Consider the following 19600-nt stretch of genomic DNA (forward strand, 5'->3'; position numbering starts at 1 on the left):
ACTCATCATTGTCAGGTATACAGTAAATCAGAGGAAAAATAAAGGTACTGAAGACTTAATTGGTGCAGTGGAGAGTTCAACCCTAACAAAGTGGATTGAAATAATCATGAACAAAAATTGTACATCTGGGTGAAATTGAACACAATAAGAGCTGAGGATAAAATAAATGGGTTTTTTTCACTATGATGGGACCAAATGTTTTTTATGTAGTGTTTCTAACATTGCATGAAACCTCAGTTCGATGGAATATGCTGAATCAATGAAATTTTGGTCTCACATTTTGATGCAATTAAGAATAAGATTGCACTGACAGTTACATCCTGTAACTGGAAGCGATCGCTAAGAGCTATAGCTACAGATGACATTCTCAAGTTAATGAAACACTCTTATCACTGTGGGGTTTCTGTTCGTGAACTTAAAAATCAACATTAGAGGCATTTTTGTAAGAAACCTGAACAACAACAAGATCCAGGCAAAGCTTTTGAGCAAATACAGTCAGCTGTTATGGAAGAAAATATGGAAGGAGGCTGCAGCTATGGTAATGGCAGAATGAGATGGTTGCTAATTTCAAGGGAGTTATTCTCCTGTGTTAGCAGCAGGGTCCGCTGTTTGTCAGCAGGATTCAGAACGTGGCAGTCATGTTCATCATCTCAGAGTCAGGTATTTAGATGCGACTATTGCTACAGCACTAACGGCTAGTTAAATGCCCCTATTTTCAGTCACCGGATCATATGTAGATGGACTGCGGGAGCAAGGAAAACAGTGGTACTCCGGTTCACGGTAAAGCACCAGGTTGCAGCCATGCATCAGTTAGGAGGCCGTGGAAGATCTAAAAGCTTGTTTTTTGAAGCCCAGACACTCTGTACTGCATATATGAAAAATGTGGATGTTACTGAACTGGAAGATCCAAAGTTGTACTCTGTCAGAAAGCATGAGAACCCACACATGGAAGACCAGAGTGAAAGGACTAAAGTGCCCATAGTAAAAGTCAAAGTCATAAATTCATAACCTACTTTAATCATTGATAAAGCTTTCAACAGTGTTTGTTTTCTCAGAAGGAAAACAGTAGAAACCCGTAAATACCACAACATGGTGGCTCAGTGCTTGGCACTGCTGTCTCACAGTGCCAGGGATCTGGGTTTGATTCCATCCTCGGGCAACTGTTTGTACAGAGTTCTCACGTTCTGCCCATGTCTGCATGAGTTTGCTCTGAATGATCCAGTTTTCTCCCACAATCCAAAGATATGCCAGTTACGTGGATTAGGCAAAGGAAATGTTGGGTTATGAGGATAGGGTAGGTTTGGATAGGGTGCATGTTGGAGGGTTGGTGGAGACCCAATGGGCCAAAGGGCCTCTTTTTGCAATGTAGGGATTCTATGACAAACATGCCTTTTTGTGAAAATGACTAGTTATTGCAATAACTCCACTCCAGTACTAGGTCAAGCTAAGGTTCAGCTACAGTATTTCTTATTACTGCTATAGCTATTAACAGGAGAGAACAAAGTCTCCATGAAGAGAGAATGTTGGCTCAAGAATATAGGATTGAGTTATTTACTCTATGGATCGGAAGAGTGGTCTAAAGCACAGATAACCAAATGGTAAAATTAAGCATTTCAAGGCTGAAAGCAAGAAAAAGGACAATGTACAGCAGGAATTTTATAAAACTCCGCTAATGTCTTATGTATACTTAAAAGCATGAAGAATCAGCTAGGTTAAAAATCAGGAGCAATGAGGCAGGGGGAAAATGGTGATATGGCTCTGATGAAAGAGTAGGAGGAACTGCCTATTATCCAAATTATTCCCTCAGCTGGAAGTCAGAGACTGTTTACAATATCACATGATTCACTTCTCAGAATATCAATGAGTCTGGAATAGTCTAAACATTCACAAAAGATTCAGCTGGTGCTTCTGGGATTCATAATCAGTTCTCTGCTACATCTTTATGAACACAACTCATTCTGAAGTGGATCATTTAAGGTGCAGAATGTGAATGATAGTCATGTTTGACTAAAAACCTCATTATCTCTCATTTAGATGAGACACTAACCCAACGACCGACCTGTAGTGACTGTAATGAGGTCAGCCAAGTGGATGTCAGAGGACATGAGTTCCCTGATTGGAGCTGTTAATCTGGCCCAATCAGGGAGCCTTGGCTGACAGATAAGAGCAGGAGTGTCAGACATTTTGTTCACTCTGAAAGCTGGCTCTGAGCAGGTTAGATCAGTGTCAAGGACATTATGTGTGAAAATAAAAGATGGCATGGTGACAGGATACCAGTCATTGTGTAGTTATTGTACCAGCCACCCTACCAAGTAAACAAAGCTACTGTGAAGAACAGGGGTTGTCCAATATTGATCCTTCAGCTGCCATTACAAGGGAACTAATTCTATATATATTAAAATGTATTTATGAGATAAGGGTGTTACTGGCTAGGCCAGCATTTTTGGCCCATCTCATTCCTAATTTATTACTGTCTGTCGGAGCTTTCTGTGCACAAATTGACAATGATATTTCCTGTATTGCAAGCAATGGTTTCAAGCCAAGGCTGTTCCAAACTTCTATTCTCAGGATAGATTGAAGAGGTTGGGATAGTGCTTCTTAAAGAGAAGAAGGCTGAGAGGTCTTTGGATAGAGGTTTTCAGAAATCGTGAGTGAGCCATACAGAGTAGCTTAGGTGACGGTATTCCTGCTCATGAAAATGAACAAGAACAAGAGGGCTTCGGTCTAAAGTGATGTGCGAAAGAAGCAAAACTGATGAGAGGAACGTCTTTTGCACACACTGCATAGTTAGAGTCTGGAATGCATTGCCTGGAATTGTGGTGGAGGCAGGTTCAGTTGAGGCACTCGAGAGAGCATTGGATTATTATTTGGCCAGAAATGGTGTACAGCGCAATGCAGAAAGGCAGGAGATTGGCTTGAGAATTTACAAGGCTGCTGCCAGGGTTGGAGCATTTGGGGCTGTTTTTCCTCGAGCAGCGGAGGCTGAGGGGTGACCTTATAGAGGTTTATAAAATCATGAGGGGCATAGAAAGGGTAAATAGGCAAAATCTTTCACCTGGAGTGGGGGAGTCCAAAACTAGAGAGCATAGGTTTAGGATGAGAAGGGAAAATTTTAAAAGGGAGCTAAGGGGCAACGTTTTCACACAGAGAGTGGTACGTGTATGGAATGAGCTGCCAGAGGAAATGGTGGAGGCTGGTACAGTTACAGCATATAAAAGGCATCTGGATGGCATATGAATAGGAAGGGTTTAGAAGGGTACGGGCCAAGTGTTAGCAAATGCGACTAGATTAGGCTAGAAGACCTGGTCAGCATGGGCGAGTTTCTTCAAAGAGTCTGTTTCCATGTTGTAGATCTCTATGACTCTATGAATCTAATCAAACCAGCACGACACAATAGCCAAATGGCCTCCTTCTGAACTGAAACAATGCTATAAATTCTGTGGTTTATTGTCTGGAGAAAAGATGACCTGAGCTTGCCAAGTCTTTGTTTAAATCACACTATTTTAATCCAGCACTATCTATGTTTTCTTAATTTTGCTGTGAGATTAGTTGAAGGTGTATTCAAAATCTGCCAGAACCTGATGGCAGTTTGAACGTTAAGAAGCTGATTCTAAGAAGACAATGTGAATATCAACTGTTTGCCTGGTAATCACAGCTCCTCGTGGGGTGTTTAAGTATGAGTACTGGTCACATGTCTAAGGAGTTAATCTTGAAATAAGGTGTCAACGGTTTTGGTTTTTAGTTACTGGAAGTGCTTTCATAATAAGATGTAAGCGTGGTTTGGTTTTGAAAAATGTCTTGTCATTAAGTCAGAAAATATCATGAGAGGTGCTGCGACTAAATTAGGATAGTTGTAGCATTGGAGCCATACAACACAGAAGGCCATTCAATCCAATTCATTCAGCCCATGCATGCAATGGTTGCTTTTTTTCTCATGAATGTGTGAATTTTAATTTTAAAGAATTTCTCTCATTCCTCTTTGAGATATGTTTGTGGAATCTACCTCCATTAATCTTTCGGGCAAACAGTGCACAACAATTTGCTGCTTACAAGCAAAGCAGCACCTCATCTCCCCTCTGGTAGTTTTGCCAATTATCTTTCATCTGTGCCCACTGATTACTGTCTCTCCAGCCCATTCTTATGCATGTTTATCAATAGTCTCCATTATTTTGAAGTCCTCCTAACTGGAAATGTAAGAAAAGAATAATGTGAAATGAACTTGATGTGACTCTATCTGAGCTATAAATAATACTATAACTGTAACTAGGGGCGGCACTGTGGCTCAGTGGTTAGCACTGCTGCCTCACAGCACCAGGGACCTAGGTTTGATTCCTGCCTCAGGTGACTGTCTGTGTGGAGTTTGCACATTCTCTCCGTGTCCGCGTGGGTTTCCTCTGGGTGCTGTGGTTCTCCCACGAACTAAAGATGTGCAGGTCAGGTGAATTGGCCGTGCTAAATTGCCTGTAGTGTCAGGTGCATTAGTCAGGGGTAAAGATAGGGTAGAGGAATGGGTCTGGGTGGGTTACTTTTTGGAGGGTCAGTGTGGACCTGTTAGGTCAAATGGCCTGTTTCCATACTCTAGGGAATCTAATCTGGTCTATTTTACAGTTAAATAACATTTTGAAGTTAGAGAAACTAAAGTTTTGAATGATTGTTTTTAGCCTGTCATTCAGAGGCCATATCTCAAACCCCAAACACCCCTGTTACTCGAAGACTGAATGGCCCGTTCCCATTTATTCAAGTGCACCTTGTGAATTCACAGTGATTGACATCACCATTTAACCCGATCGGTCTCCATGACCGATGGAAATAGTGTTGAAATAACTGCACAGAGGCTGGTATCCCATCACCAAGTCACCCTTTATATACTGTGGCCAGCCAGCTCAGAGTCACCCCTGAATTAAGGTGATTCTAAATTCCTGGTTTTATACTTCATTCCCCCTCTCCACACTACTGCCAAACAGCAGTATTGCTTATCTCTGCCCAGCAGCCATGTTGAGTGTGTGTAGGCGTAGGACACAGTGAAAATAAAAATCAGGTGCAGAAAACTTTGTTCATATTCCATCACCAGGAAGAAAAGAAACATCTCCTCGTTATATGTATTTTTTTTCTTTTCTCTCATTTTTTTCCAAAAGCACAAAACAAATGAAGGCAATGTCTTAGACCAAGAGAACCTCTCTCCACATTAACACACTGGCTGTGACCAACCAGCTTGGAATCGGTCCCCTGAACTGAGGAGATCCTGAATGTCCAGTTTATTTCTTTTTCTCTAACTATCATGAGTTTTTTTTTGTGTCAACCCCCACACTATTGCCAAACGGCAGTAGTGCTTATTTCTCCCCAGCACCCATGCCGTGTGCATGTAGTTGTAGGACATAGTGAAGAAACATCGAGTGCAGAAACCTTATTCATATTCCATCACCAAGAAGAAAGGAAACACCTGAGTGGCCAGTGACAAGTAGTGCCCCATAACTTCTGGTTATGTTGGTCAGCCAGGGCACTCCTGATTGACCAGGTCAGCAAACCAATCAATGACCTCGTAGTCAACAAGGTCAGCCAAATTCCAATCACTGCAAATGTGTTAACTGCTACATCACGATGACCTCCATTTCCCTTTCATTTCTATCCACTCTGATCCCAACTAAAAAGTTTAATTTACCATTTGTTCTGTTCCTCTTCTTCACAGAGTGATGTGTGGTCATTGGGAATCACGGCGATTGAAATGGCAGAAGGAGCCCCTCGTAAGTAGCACTTTTCAGGTTGTGTTTAAGGACTGGTGCACAATGAAGGGTTCTCATGGACTTATAACATTGCATGTGAAAATTGCTTAGAATATGCAGCTGAGAAAACAGGCCATTCAGCTCAGATGCTCCATGGAATCTTGAGTAAAGAAGATTCTTCTGAATTCCCTATAGATTCCTTCATGACTATCTCATTCTGGGCCTTGCTTTGGACCCTTCTATAATTGAAACAATGGCTCAGATCTTCTGGTCAGCAGCGATGCTGAAGACATCACCGTTGTCTGTAAAGATAACTCCAACCTTAGCCATTTTGTCCTCGCAGCCGCATCTTGTTCTGCCGGCTGCAGCAGTCATACAAAGGGAGCACTGACAAAATGTAGTAGCACAAAGGACATGTCCCCATTTTGCATCAGTTGCTGTTCTCAGGTAAGCTTTTGTAGGTGTTCAGAGTTTCAGTGGAGACAGTGGGTGAGCGAGAGAGTGGATGGGTGGGCTCATTGTCACAGTGGGTGTTTGGGTAGGGTGGCCAGTTGGATTGGGTGGAAGTGTGAAGTTGGCATCTGAGCAGGATGGGAGTTGTGTGGGGTTGAGTTCCCATTGTTAATCACTGACTTTTATCAGGAATTAACCAGCAGAAGAATTGCTGGGGTCTGTATCTTGGCAAGTATCGCACAGCTGGTCTAACTACCCTTCACTGAAATCTGTTTTGGAGAAATTCTCTTCATGTCCTGGACACCACAATTTAGTCCATTCAAAGTTTCAAGCCTCCTGGACAATTGCCATATATCTGCATCGAGCTTGAGAAGTATACTTTTCTACATTTAGCTTGACTCTCATCGGAAGATCTGGCCGGTATATGGCCTGAATTTACATTCCTGGGTCATAAATGCACATTTGTAAAAATGCCTTGCTCCATGAGCCTGAAATCAGGGGAGAGGGGCCTTATTATTTCAAGTTTGTTCTGCCTGGACAGTTGTTAGCGGGGGTTGGGCCCATACCATATCTCTGTCACCCTGCATGGCTAATCCAAATGTCAAGAGTCATAGAGATGTACAGCATGGAAACAGACCCTTCGGTCCAACCCGTCCATGCCGACCAGATATCCCAACCCAATCTAGTCCCACCTGCTAGCCCCCAGCCCATACCCCTCCAAACCCTTCCTATTCATATACCCATCCAAATGCCTCTAAAATGTTGCAATTGTACCAGCCTCAATGTTTCCAAAGCTTGACTATTCCTTTGAGTTAGGCGGCGTGGGTGGTGGTGTAGGGTGGAGTTGGAGGAGAGATGTGAGTGGACAGGTAGAGATGGAGCCGAGAGGGAGTTTGATATAAAAGGGGTACATAAACGAGGGGATAGTGGAGGCCAGGACAGAAGAGACACTGACTAAGTGGTAATGAGTTCTGAGGGTAGCAGAGAATGGGTAGTCCTTGCTGAAAGCTGTGTATATGATGTGATCATGTGCCTGGGTGTGGGTGAAAATGAGTTGGTTGTTCTATGTCATAACAGAACTCGGTGTGGGGTTGGATGAAACACATAGCAGGATGGAATCAGGTTCTAAAGTTATTGAGTTCGACATTGAGTCCCAGAGGTCTTTTGTCTTGGCCTGCCATCCATATTTCCCTCACTTACCTACCGTTTTCATATCTCTCTCTCCCTCTTGGCTCCATCTCCACTTATCCATTCACCTCCCCACCTACTCCCCCCATCTCCTCTTCAGCATAAGTCCGACATTTTCTGAGCTAACAGTTCTGATGAAGAGTCACCGGACTCGAAATGTTAACTCTGCTTTCTCCCCACAGATACTGCCAGACCTGTTGAGTTTCACGGGCAATTTCTGTTGTTATTTCAGATCTCCAGCATCGGAAGTATTTTGTTTTATTTTTATAATTCATTTGACAACTTGTTAGCTGCTTTTGACAGCTTGACATTTCCCTTGACCACTTCACAGTCTTGATTAATTTATCAACTTCTTACACACATTCATGTCTATTTTTAACATTTCCAAAGGGCATGTGACCTCTCACATGACCTATTACACAAAGCATTCTATTTCTCCCAAATGGGCTCCTGCAATAGGATATCCTATCTCTTCAAATAACTGTGACATCTTCAGATGTTCTTTTGAAAAGTGCAAAGCCCACAAATCGTACTTCAAACATGTTAAAAGAAAGTAATTGGATCAATTTGAAGGCATTTTGACGTAATGTGTGATATGAACCATGGGGATGTTCAACATACAACCTGCCCCATTCTTCCCCCACCCCTTCTCTGACAGAAATTGTGGGGGCCAGGTTGGTGGGCACAACTTGGAAAGGCAGAGCTTCAGTTCCAGTCGAGTTAAGGTGGAGACCCTTTCCATCATTACAAAACCTCTCGCCTTTGAAATAACCCTATCAAATTCCTCTATAAACATAAAGACCTCTGTCAGGACAGATTCACCACAGGCTGTTCTTTATCAGCAACAGGCTAGACCACTGTGAAATGAATTTCCACCTTGTGTGTAATGGAATTATTCTCGGTAGCAAAGACTGACCCTGATAGCGGTCTAAATTTGTATATACACCAGCAGCACTTAGTGCCTTTTGAATTATGATCCTGGCAAAGTAATTATGTTTATTCTGAAGAAGAGTGGTCTTGACTTGAAACTAGATTTGAAACATCAATGCTGTTTCCCTCTCCACAGATGCTGCTAGACCTGTTGAGTTTCTCCAGCATCCCCCCTGCTTGTTTTACATTTCCAGCATCCACAGGATTTTGTTTTTATATGATGACATTTGTAGTTCCTTCACTTGTAAAATCCATCCCTTTTATTTTTTTCCCAGCACTCTGCGATATGCATCCAATGAGAGCCCTTTTCCTCATCCCGCGGAATTCTCCACCCAAGTTGAAATCAAAAAAATGGTAAGATCGTTCACAATTTCTTTGGAGTAGAAAGTAACGATGCATCTTAATGCATGCATGCCCTTGAAATTAGCACTTGCACACTCAGGGCGGTGTTGGGAAACATTTCTTTGTACAACTCATCATGGAGCCCTACTTCCCAAAGGCTGGGAGTCAGTTCAAAACGTCAACACTGAGATCAGTTGATTTGTGTTCAATAAGTGTATTAAACTTGTCAGTCGAGTTATGATATTGATCAGCAATGTGTGATGAAACATCCCTGAAGATGTTAGGCCAGAAACCTTAACCACCTTACCATACATCAAAGAAGTTTCAGAAATGACAGCCAGACTACTCAGACCCCTCGGAATCCTAGTAGCACACAAACCCACCAACACTCTCAAACAAAAACTAACAAACTTAAAAGATCCAGTACATCCCATGGACAAAACCAACATCGTCTACAAAATTCCATGCAAGGACTGCCACAAACACTACATAAGAGGAACGGGAAGAAAGTTAGCCACCAGGATGCACGAACACCAGCTAGCCACAAAAAGACACCACCCTCTCTCCCTCGTAGCCCTACACATGGATGAAAAAAGCCACCATTTCGACTGGGACAACACATCTATCCTGGGACAGGCTAAGCAAAGGCATGCCAGAGAATTCCTAGAGGTCTGGCACTCCAACTACAACGCCATAAACAAGCACATAGATCTAGATGCCATCTATCAACCCCTCAGAAAATGAACAGGAAATGACATCACCACAAACCCCAGGAACCCCATCCAGGAGAAAGATATAAATAGAAAGCAGGAGACAACAGCTTCGCTTCACTTGGAGGTCGCCACTGATGATGTTACCTAGCCAGGTAATGAAACGTCTGGATATCAAACCTACAGCTCAGCGAGCAAACCTACACACTAAACCTCAACCTGAGCTACAAACCTTCACAAACCTTCCACATCCTTGAAGAATTGAATAGCTTACACCTGTTCCTCTCTTCTTGTAGTGAATTGTGGGCAATCTGAAAAGCTCCCAATTTGTCCAAGATAAAAAGTGAGCCAAGAACCTGGCATTAAACAGGAGAACACAGTAGATGGGTGTGGGGGCAGACCATCCTGCCTGCTTTACCATTCACCTTAAACTTTAACCCCACTTTCCTGCCTACTCCCCATACCCTTGGATTCCCCAATAGTTGGGGTTATGAGTAACACAAGCTCAAAGTGTCAGGCCTGATTCTTTTTCTCTTAATGTGTGAATGATTGACATCTTCCACTCAAATTCCTTCTCTGCTATAGCAGTGACAGCACTCATCAAGTGTCTTTTGAATCTCTGTGTGCCTCCGAAACCTGTACAATCACTCAAAATCCATCATGGAAAATAGAGACCTTTGAAATGTGGAGGCCTAGATACAAACTTAAAACCTCATACACAGACTGTAAGAGAAATGGAATTCGGCAATCAAAAATAATTCTGATTTGTGGCACCCAGACAAGGAAATGTAAGTACGTCGGGTGGCACAGTGGTTAGCACTGCTGCCTCACAGCGCCAGAGACCTGAGTTCAATTCCCACCTCAGGCAATTGCCTGTGTGGAGTTTGCACATTCTCCCCGTGTCTGCGTGGGTTTAATCCGGGTGCTCCGGTTTCCTCCCAGAAAAATGTGCAGGTCAGGTGAATTGGCCATGCTAAATTGCCCATAGCGTTAGGTGAATGGATAAATGTAGGGGAAATGGGTCTGGATGGGTTGCTCTTCGGAGGGTCAGTATGGACTTGTTGGGTCGAAGGGCCTGTTTCCACACTGTAAGTAATCTAATCTAAAAAATTGATCAGAGCTGGAAAGCTGCAGTCATCTCTACTCAAGGGAATAGTGCAGGGCAGCAGAAAGAGGGGTCAGCCTCAGTATAATTCAAAGCTATACATCGCAGAGTAGTTATGGACAAGATACAGTGAGTGTGCGAGGCCAAGACAGGCGAATTTGGCATCCCATGAGATAGTGTGGCGAGAGTAACTACAGTCATTCCTCCGTATCCACAAGAATTTTGTTCCTGAAAGCCCATATGAATGATGAAGTTTGCGGAGCTCATTAAAATGGTTACAAAAATCATGAATGCACAATTTCTGCTTGCAGATGTTGGTTTCTGTTATTACTTATTTTTTAGCGCAGGTAGACGAATTTGCAATTCATAGATTTTGAGAATACAGAGGATTTACAGTACAAGCAGCAGAAGGCTGGGAGGATGCTCTGATGCAATAATATGTTTCATCCATGGATTCCTGAGTGTGAGCCTTTCTGCATCTTTGTCTTTGCTATCCCTGCCATCCTACAGCCTGAGCACAGGAGCTGACCTCTTGTCTTATTTGAGTTCATTATTGAGCATATTGGAGCCACACCAATTTAGAGCTAAAGTGATAATACCATCCCATCCCCATCTATTTCTAACTATACCCTTGCAGTCAATAGACAGAGAAATTCTTCATGCTTGTCAATTTGGACTGAATTTGAAGTTAGATCCCAAATTATCAACACCTAGTGCATTTCACCTCAGTCCTCATCCGACTAACACTTCAGCTCTAACATCGGAAAAGAAAACATTAGTAACTGCTACAAACCACACTCATGATTGGTGAGCTATTTCCAAAGGGTTTTTTTTTTCACAGTTCCTGGAAAATGCTACCTGTCAAGTGTGAATTTGGCTCAGGCATTGTCCAAGGAATATGGGTTGAAGTCCAAATTACTAATTTAGGCTGAGATTTGAGCACAGCACAGGGTGCTGCAGTATTGAAGTTGCAGTCTTTCAGAGAAGGATGTAAAACAAGGTCCTATTTAAGACAGATGGAAATTATCCATTACAGAATGGACAAGGCCAGCTTCTGTCATCCTTGCCAAATTTCCTCTCTTTACCCTCGTCATGAAAAGAAGAAAACAGATTACCCTTTCTTCTTATTTGCTAAGACCTTCTCGTGCATTAGTAGATGTTGTAATTCACAGAGTCCCGAACGTGTGGAAACAGGCCATTCGGCCCAACAGGTCCACATCTACCCTCCAAAGAGCAACCCATCCAAACCCACTCCCCTACCCTATTACTCTACATTTCTCCTGACTAATGCCCTTAACCTACACAATATAGGCAATTTAGCACAGCCAGTCCATCTGACCTGCACATCCTTGGATTGTGGGAGGAAACCGGAGCACCACGGAGTCAACTTACATAGACATGGGGGGAACGTGCAAATTCCAAACAGACAGTCACCAGGCTGGAACTGAACTGGGTCCCTGGCGCTGTGAAGATATCATTAAAAACTGCATTTCAGAAGTTATTCATTGGTTGTGATGCACTCTGTGACCTCCCACGAACATGATGAGGAACTTATGGGAGACATTTGTTCATATGGAAACAGGCCATTCAGCCTATTGAGGCCTTTCCAACCCCCTGAAGAGCATTCCACCCAGATCCCTGTAACCCTGCATTTCCCATGGCTAATCCACCTAGCCTGCATATCCCTGGACTCTATGGGATAATTCAGTATGGCCAATCTACCTAACCTACACAGCTTTTGACTGTGGGAGGAAACCAGAGCAAGCCCCCTGCCCAGATACACAGAGAGATAGTTCTCTGAGGGTGGAATCAAACCTGAGTCCCTGATGCTGTGAGGCAGTAGTGCTAACCACAGAGCCACTGGAAAATTTTATTCAATTCCAGATGTCATACTTGAGGGAGTATATGAAGGAACTGGAGAAGGAAGATACAGAAGGGGACTACGGAAATGGTTCTAGACATGACAAACTTCAGTTGTGAAGATAAAGAAGAGAAATATTCTTTGGAGAAGAGGAGGCTGAAAGGGGCTTTGATGGAAGTATTTAGAAGAATGAAGATTCTGGAGACAGACAACACCAAAAAAGGCACAGATTTAACTTAATTGACGAAAGAAGCAAAAGGGATATGAGAAAAAATGGTTTCACACAATGAATCATTAATGCCCAGAAAGCACTGTCTAAAAGTGTGGTGGAGGAGGTGGGTTCATTTGACAGTATTAGGCAAGAACTTTCGAAAGCTGGTTGGAAGTAGATGTTCACAGGTAAAGGGATGACTGGAAAATGGAAAGCCTTCAGAAATGAGATAACAAGAATCCAGAGAAAGTATATTCCTGTCAGGGTGAAAGGGAAGGCTGGTAGGTATAGAGAATGCTGGATGACTAAAGAAGTTGAGGGTTTGGTTAAGAAAAAGAAGGAAGCATATGTCAGGTATAGACAGGATAGATCGAGCGAATCCTTAGAAGAGTATAAAGAAAGTAGGAGTATACTTAAGAGGGAAATCAGAAGGGCAAAACGAGGACATGAGATAGCTTTGGCGAATAGAATTAAGGAGAATCCAAAGGGATTTTACAAATATATTAAGGACAAAAGGGTAATTAGGGAGAGAATAGGGCCCCTCGAAGATCAGCAAGGTGACCTTTGTGTGGAGCCACAGAAAATGGGGGAGATAGAAAATGAATATTTTGCATCAGTGTTTACTGTGGAAAAGGATATGGAAGATATAGACAGTAGGGAAATAGATGGTGACATCTTGCAAAATGTCCAGATTACAGAGGAGGAAGTCCTGGATGTCTTGAAATGGTTAAAAGCGGATAAACCCCCAGGACCTGATCAGGTGTACCTGAGAACTCTGTGGGAAGCTAGAGAAGTGATTGCTGGGCCTCTTGCTAAGATATTTGTATTATCGATAGTCACAGGTGAGTGCTGGAAGACTGGAGGTTGGCAAACGTGGTGCCACTGTTTAAGAAGGGCAGTAAAGACAAGTCAGGGAACTATAGACTGACCCTTGGTGGGCAAGTTGTTGGAGGGATTCCTGAGGGACGGGATGTACATGAATTTGGAAAGGCAAGGTCTGATTCGGGACAGTCAACATGGCTTTGTCGGTGGAAAATCATGTCTCACAAACTTGATTGAGTTTTTTGAAGAAGTAACAAAGAAGATTGATGAGGGCAGAGCAGTAGATGTGATCTACCTGGACTTCAGTAAGGGATTCTACAAGGTTCCCCATGGGAGACTGATTGGCAAGGTTAGATCTTATGGAATACAGGGAGAACTAGCCATTTGGTACAGAACTGGCTCAAAGATAGAAGACAGAGGGTGGTGGTGGAGGGTTGTTTTTCAGACTGGAGGCCTGTGGCCAGTGGAGTGCCACAAGGATTGGTGCTGGGCCCACTACTTTTTGTTATTTATATAAATGATTTGGATGTGAGCATAAGAGATACAGTTAGTAAGTTTGCAGATGACACCAAAATTGGAGGTGTAGTGGACAACGAAGAGGGTTACCTTAGATTACAACAGGATCTGGACCAGATGGGCCAATGGGCTGAGAAGTAGCAGATGGCGTTTAATTCAGATAAATGCAAGGTGCTGCATTTTGCGAAAGCAAATCTTAGCAGGACTTATCCACTTAATGGAAAGATCCTAGGGAGTGTTGCTGAATAAAGAGATCTTGGAGTGCAGGTTCATAGCTCCTTGAAAGTGGAGTCGCAGGTATATAGGATAGTGAAGAAGGCATTTGGTATGCTTTCCTTTATTGGTCAGAGTATTGAGTACAGGAGTTGGGAGGTCATGTTGCGGCTTTACAGGACATTGGTTAGGCCACTGTTTGAATATTGCATGCAATTCTGGTCTCCTTCCTATCGGAAAGATGTTGTGAAACTTGAAAGGATTCCGAAAAAATTTCCAAGGATGTTGCCAGGGTTGTAGGATCTGAGCTACAGGGAGAGGCTGAACAGGCTGGGGCTGTTTTCCCTGGAGCGTCGGAAGCTGAGGGGTGACCTTATAGAGGTTTACAAAATTATGAGGGGCATAGATAGGATAAAAAAACAAGTCTTTTCCCTGGGGTCGGGGAGTCCAGAACTAGAGGGCATAGGTTTAGGGTGAGAGGACAAAGATATAAAAGAGACCTAAGGGGCAAATTTTTCACGCAGAGGGTGGTACATGTGTGGAATGAGCTATAAGAGGATGTGGTGGAGGCTGGTCCAATTGCAACATTTAAAAGGCATTTGGATGGGTATATGAATAGGAAGGGTTTGGAGGGATATGGGCCGGGTCCTGGCAGGTGGGACTAGATTGGGTTGGGATATCTGGTCGGCATGGACGGGTTGGACCGAAGGGTCTGTTTCCATGCTGTACATTTCTATGACTCAATGACTCTATTTAAGGCATTTGAGAAGGAACTAGTTTTCTATGTGAAAAGGAAAAATGTCCTGGGTTCCTGGGAGAAAGCAGGAGAACAGCACAAAGTGAATTGCTCATTCATAGACCTACCACAGGCAGGATGGGACAAACAGCCTCCTGCTGCTCTGTAGCAATGATGTGTTTCTACGATAATAACAATCTGTGAACACGCAGGTTCTATCATGAATACTGACTGCCACCCAAGTGTGACATTCCCAAAGGTGCCGTTTTGTTTACTGGAATGGCTGTAGAGTAGCATCTTGAAATTTAAGGCTCTTTTGCGCTATTACTTACCTTAAAGAAAGGTCATCACTATTGAATTTGAAATAGGAAGTTGTTCATGGATGCGCAATTTGTTCCAATCATTACGGGCAGCTGAAATCAGTTACTGTCCCAACTACTTCACTTGTAGCTCACATATTAGGCACTCGCTGAAAATGTAGTGAGCTCAGTCTCTGCCTTGCACTCACCTTTAACTCCAGCACTCCATTTGACATTTTAGATTGTGCCACTGTGTCTATTGACAAGTCTAAATTCATTATAAGTAAGAAGGCACAGATGGATGTTGTGTGAAATATGAAGTTGCTTCATGGTTAGGCGCTGAAGTAGAAGTCAGCCATGATAAATTGAGAATTGCTTGAATCTAATGTGCCCTGTCACAACCTGACTGAAAACCTACAAAGCCTCTCGCACACAGTGAAGCCAATTATTTGGAATGGATTATTCTGCCTGATACACTGCTTTCTGAAAGAAGGCACTCATTGCATCTATTTTATTTATAATTACCTGCTTGAGTTCCCAGTTCGATCAGAAAGGCAGGGCAGTCTACACAGTCGATATATGCGTGACTTAGATTAAACCAGCCATGTGTATCGGCAGTGGTACAGTATATAATACTCTAGCCTTGAGGCAAAGGTTATACATTCATGTCTTACACCACATTCTAGAGTACATAATCTAGCCTGACAATCCAGTGGAGCACATAGTTGGAGGTTTATTTTTCTCTATCCATTCATGCAGGTGTCACTGGCAAACCAAGTATTTGTTGTCCAAATTACCCTTGAACTAAGTGACCCATTGCACTATTTCAGAGGGCTTTGAAGATTTAATCTTATTGCTGTGGGTCTGGAGTCACACATAAACCGGACCAGGGAACAAAGACAAATGACCTGCTGTGAAGGGTATTAGTGAATCAGATGGTTTTTTATTGCACTCGGTGATGTTGTCACTATCATTATTGTGAGATGTATATTCCTATAGTGGAAGTAAAACTCATGTCCTGAGATCATTCACCTGGGTCTCTGGATCCCAGTTCAGAGGTGGTCTCACCATGTCACCATCCATCCTTCACCTACTCATGATTTGGATGAGACATTGAACTGAGGTGTCATCTGGCCTCTGAGCTTAATACAAAGTATCCCAGTGCCCTGACTTTCAGAAGAGCAACCCCTTTGAATTTTGGCTCTGAACACACCTGCTTACAGCATAATAGACAAAATTTTCCAGTACCTTTCAGTTCAGAAGAAGAGTCTTGTTGTATTCGAAACATTAACTCTGTTTCTCTCTCTGCAGACCTGCTGTGTTCCTCTCGCATTTTCTGATTTTGTTTTAGAAGATCAGGGGATTCTCCCCGGTGAATCATTAAGTCCTAAGCAACTTCACTTGAATAGATGATCATATCATGGTCAGTTTATGGGACCGTACTGTGCCTCAATTAGTTTCTGCGTATCACGACATCCCATTCATTCCACATTGATGGTAAAATGTGCCAAGACATATTAAGGTCTTAAAATATGCAGGATAAATATAATCCATTTATCTTGGGTTCGCTGATGGGAGTTCATACTTTGGGGTTAACTAAGTCACAATTCTGTTTCTTTTTTCTATAACTGTTGCAATTTCACTCTAATCACCAACTTCAGCAAAGATGTTGAGGTACAACCGAGATCATACTTCCTCTTTTGAAAATAGACAGTCGACAATAGGTGCAGGAGTAGGCCATTCTGCCCTTTGAGCCTGCACCACCATTCAATATGATCATGGCTGAACATCCTTAATCAGTATCCTGTTCCTGCCTTATCTCCATAACCCTGGATTCCACTATGCTTGAGAGCTCTATCCAACTCTTTCTTAAATGAATCCAGGGACTGGGCCTCCACTGCCCTCTGGGGCAGAGCATTCCACACAGCCACCACTCTCTGGATGAAGAAGTTTCTCCTCATCTCTGTCCTAAATGGTCTACCCCATATTTGTAAGCTGTGTCCTCTGGTTCGGCACTCATCCATCAGTGGAAACATGTTTCCTGCCTCCAGAGTGTCCAATCCTTTCATAATCTTATATGTCTCAATCAGATCTCCTCTCAGTCTTCTAAACTCAAGGGTATACAGCCCAGTCGCTCCAGTCTTTCAGTGTAAGGTAATCCCGCCATTCCAGGAATTGACCTCATGAACCTACGCTGCACTCCCTCAATAGCCAGAATGTCTTTCCTCAAATTTGGAGACCAGAACTGCACACAGCACTCCAGGTGTGGTCTCACCAGGGCCCTGTACAGCTGCAGAAGGACCTCTTTGCTTCTATACTCAATCAATCTTATTACGAAGGCCAGCATGCTATTAGCCTTCTTCACTACCTGCTGTACCTGCATGCTTGCCTTCATTGACTGGTGTACAAGAACACCCAGATCTCTCAGTACTGCCCCTTTACCAAAATTGATTCCATTTAGGCAGTAATCTGCTTTCCTGTTCTTGCCATCAAAGTGGATAACATACATTTATCCACATTAAACTGCATCTGCCATGCATCTGACCACTCACCTAACTTGTCCAGGTCACCCTGTAATCTCCTAACATCCTCCTCACATTTCACCTTGCCACCCAGCTTAGTATCATCAGCAAATTTGCTAGTGTTATTGCTAATACCATCTTCTATATCATTAACATATATTGTAAAAAGCTGCGGTCCCAGCACTGATCCCTGTGGTACCCCACTGGTCACTGCCTGCCATTCCGAAATGGAGCCGTTTATCACTACTCTTTGTTTCCTATCAGCCAACCAATTTTCAATCCAAGTTAGTACTTTGCCCCCAATACCATGTGCCCTAATTTTGCTCATTAACCTCCTATGTGGGACTTTATCAAAAGCTTTCTGAAAGTCCGGGTACACTACATCTACTGGATCTCCCTCATCCATCTTCAGAGTTACATCCTCAAAAAATTCCAGAAGATTAGTCAAGCATGATTTCCCCTTCATAAATCCATGCTGACTCTGACCTATCCTGTTACTACTATTCAGATGTGTCGTAATTTCATCCTTTATAATAGACTCCAGCATCTATCCCACCACTGAGGTCAGACAAACTGGTCTATAATTTCCTGCTTTCTCTCTCCCACCTTTCTTAAAAAGTGGTACATTAGCCACCCTCCAATCCGCAGGAACTGATCCCGAATCTATCGAATTCTGGAAAATAATCACCAACGTGTCCACGATTTCTCGAGCCACCTCCTTCAGAACCCTGAGATGTAGACCATCAGGCCCCAGGGACTTATCAACCTTCATACCTAACAGTGTCTCCAACACCAATTCCTGGCAAATATAAATTCCCTTCAGTTCAGGTCCTTCAGCCCCTGTTACCTCAGGGAGATTGCTTGTGTCTTCCCCAGTGAACACAGATCTGAAGTACCAATTCAATTCTTCTGCCATTTCTTTGTTCCCTGTAATATATTCCCCTGTTTCTGTCTTCAAGGGACCAATTTTAGTCTTCACCATTTTTTTTGCCTTTCACATACCTAAAAAGCTTTTACTGTCTCCTTTATATTTTTGGCCAGTTTACCTTCGTACCTCATTTTTTCTCTGCGTATTTCCTTCTTAGTAATCCTCTGTTTTTCTTTAAAAGCTTCCCAGTCCGCTTTTTTCCCACTTATCTTTGCTATGTTATACTTTTTCTCTTTTAACTTTATATGTTTCTTAACTTCCCTTGTCAGCCACAGCCACCCATGCCTCCTCCTAGGATCTTTCTTCCTTTTAGGAATGAACTGATCCTGCATCTTCTGCATTATACACAGAAATATCCGCCATTGTTCCTCCACTGTCATCCCTACTAAAGTATTGCACCATTGAACTTTGGCCAGCTCCTCCCTCATAGCTCCATAGTTCCCTTTATTCAACAGAAATATTGTCACTTCCGATTGTACCCTCTCCCTCTCAAATTGCAGATTGAAGCTTAATTTATTAGAGCATAGTAATTCCAAGCAGATCATTTGTCTTGGGGTGGTTTTTATGACTGAATCTCTTACTTAATGATTTTTTTTTAATTACAGTAGCATCTTCAGTAGTTATGAATAATAAACTTTAGAAGATGCCCAATCTAAGTTTAGAAGTTTAAGATGATGTGCAGATTTATTGTATTAATTACCATATGTTTAAGAATTGTCATGATTTATTTTCTGACTCTCATAAAAACCCTGGATTAAACCATGGGTTCAAACCATCAAATGTAATTAAGACTGAGATTTATGCTTGAATTGCAAATACAGTAAACAAAAGATGTCTTTGACAAAGTAAACCTCATCTGATTACGTGATTCAATAATCAAATCTGCAAGCTGGTGTCAGGAATTTCATCTTTCAAATGCTTAAGTGTTTATAACAAATACCTTTTGTCTCCATCTTAACGGAGAGATTATGGAGCCTCTATTAAATCAATGTCTCCACTAAAATAGCGCAGAGAGGAATTTGGCATCAGTATATTACATATTCC

The 19600-nt window shown here is 42.6% G+C and overlaps 1 protein-coding gene across 2 annotated transcripts in view; it reads left to right on the forward strand.

The window, feature by feature from the left end:
- The window catches only part of si:zfos-2326c3.2 (mitogen-activated protein kinase kinase kinase kinase 4), a 290366-nt gene that overhangs the window by 139330 nt on the left and 131436 nt on the right, over positions 1–19600 (forward strand). For both annotated transcript variants that reach the window (XM_060832025.1, XM_060832026.1), the window contains 2 exons: positions 5687–5741; positions 8567–8645. In XM_060832025.1, the coding sequence (XP_060688008.1) occupies positions 5687–5741; positions 8567–8645 (134 nt within the window). The remainder of the gene's footprint in view (positions 1–5686; positions 5742–8566; positions 8646–19600) is intronic.

The sequence above is a fragment of the Hemiscyllium ocellatum genome, chromosome 11, assembly GCF_020745735.1.
Source record: "Hemiscyllium ocellatum isolate sHemOce1 chromosome 11, sHemOce1.pat.X.cur, whole genome shotgun sequence".
In the NCBI taxonomy this organism is placed as follows: domain Eukaryota; kingdom Metazoa; phylum Chordata; class Chondrichthyes; order Orectolobiformes; family Hemiscylliidae; genus Hemiscyllium; species Hemiscyllium ocellatum.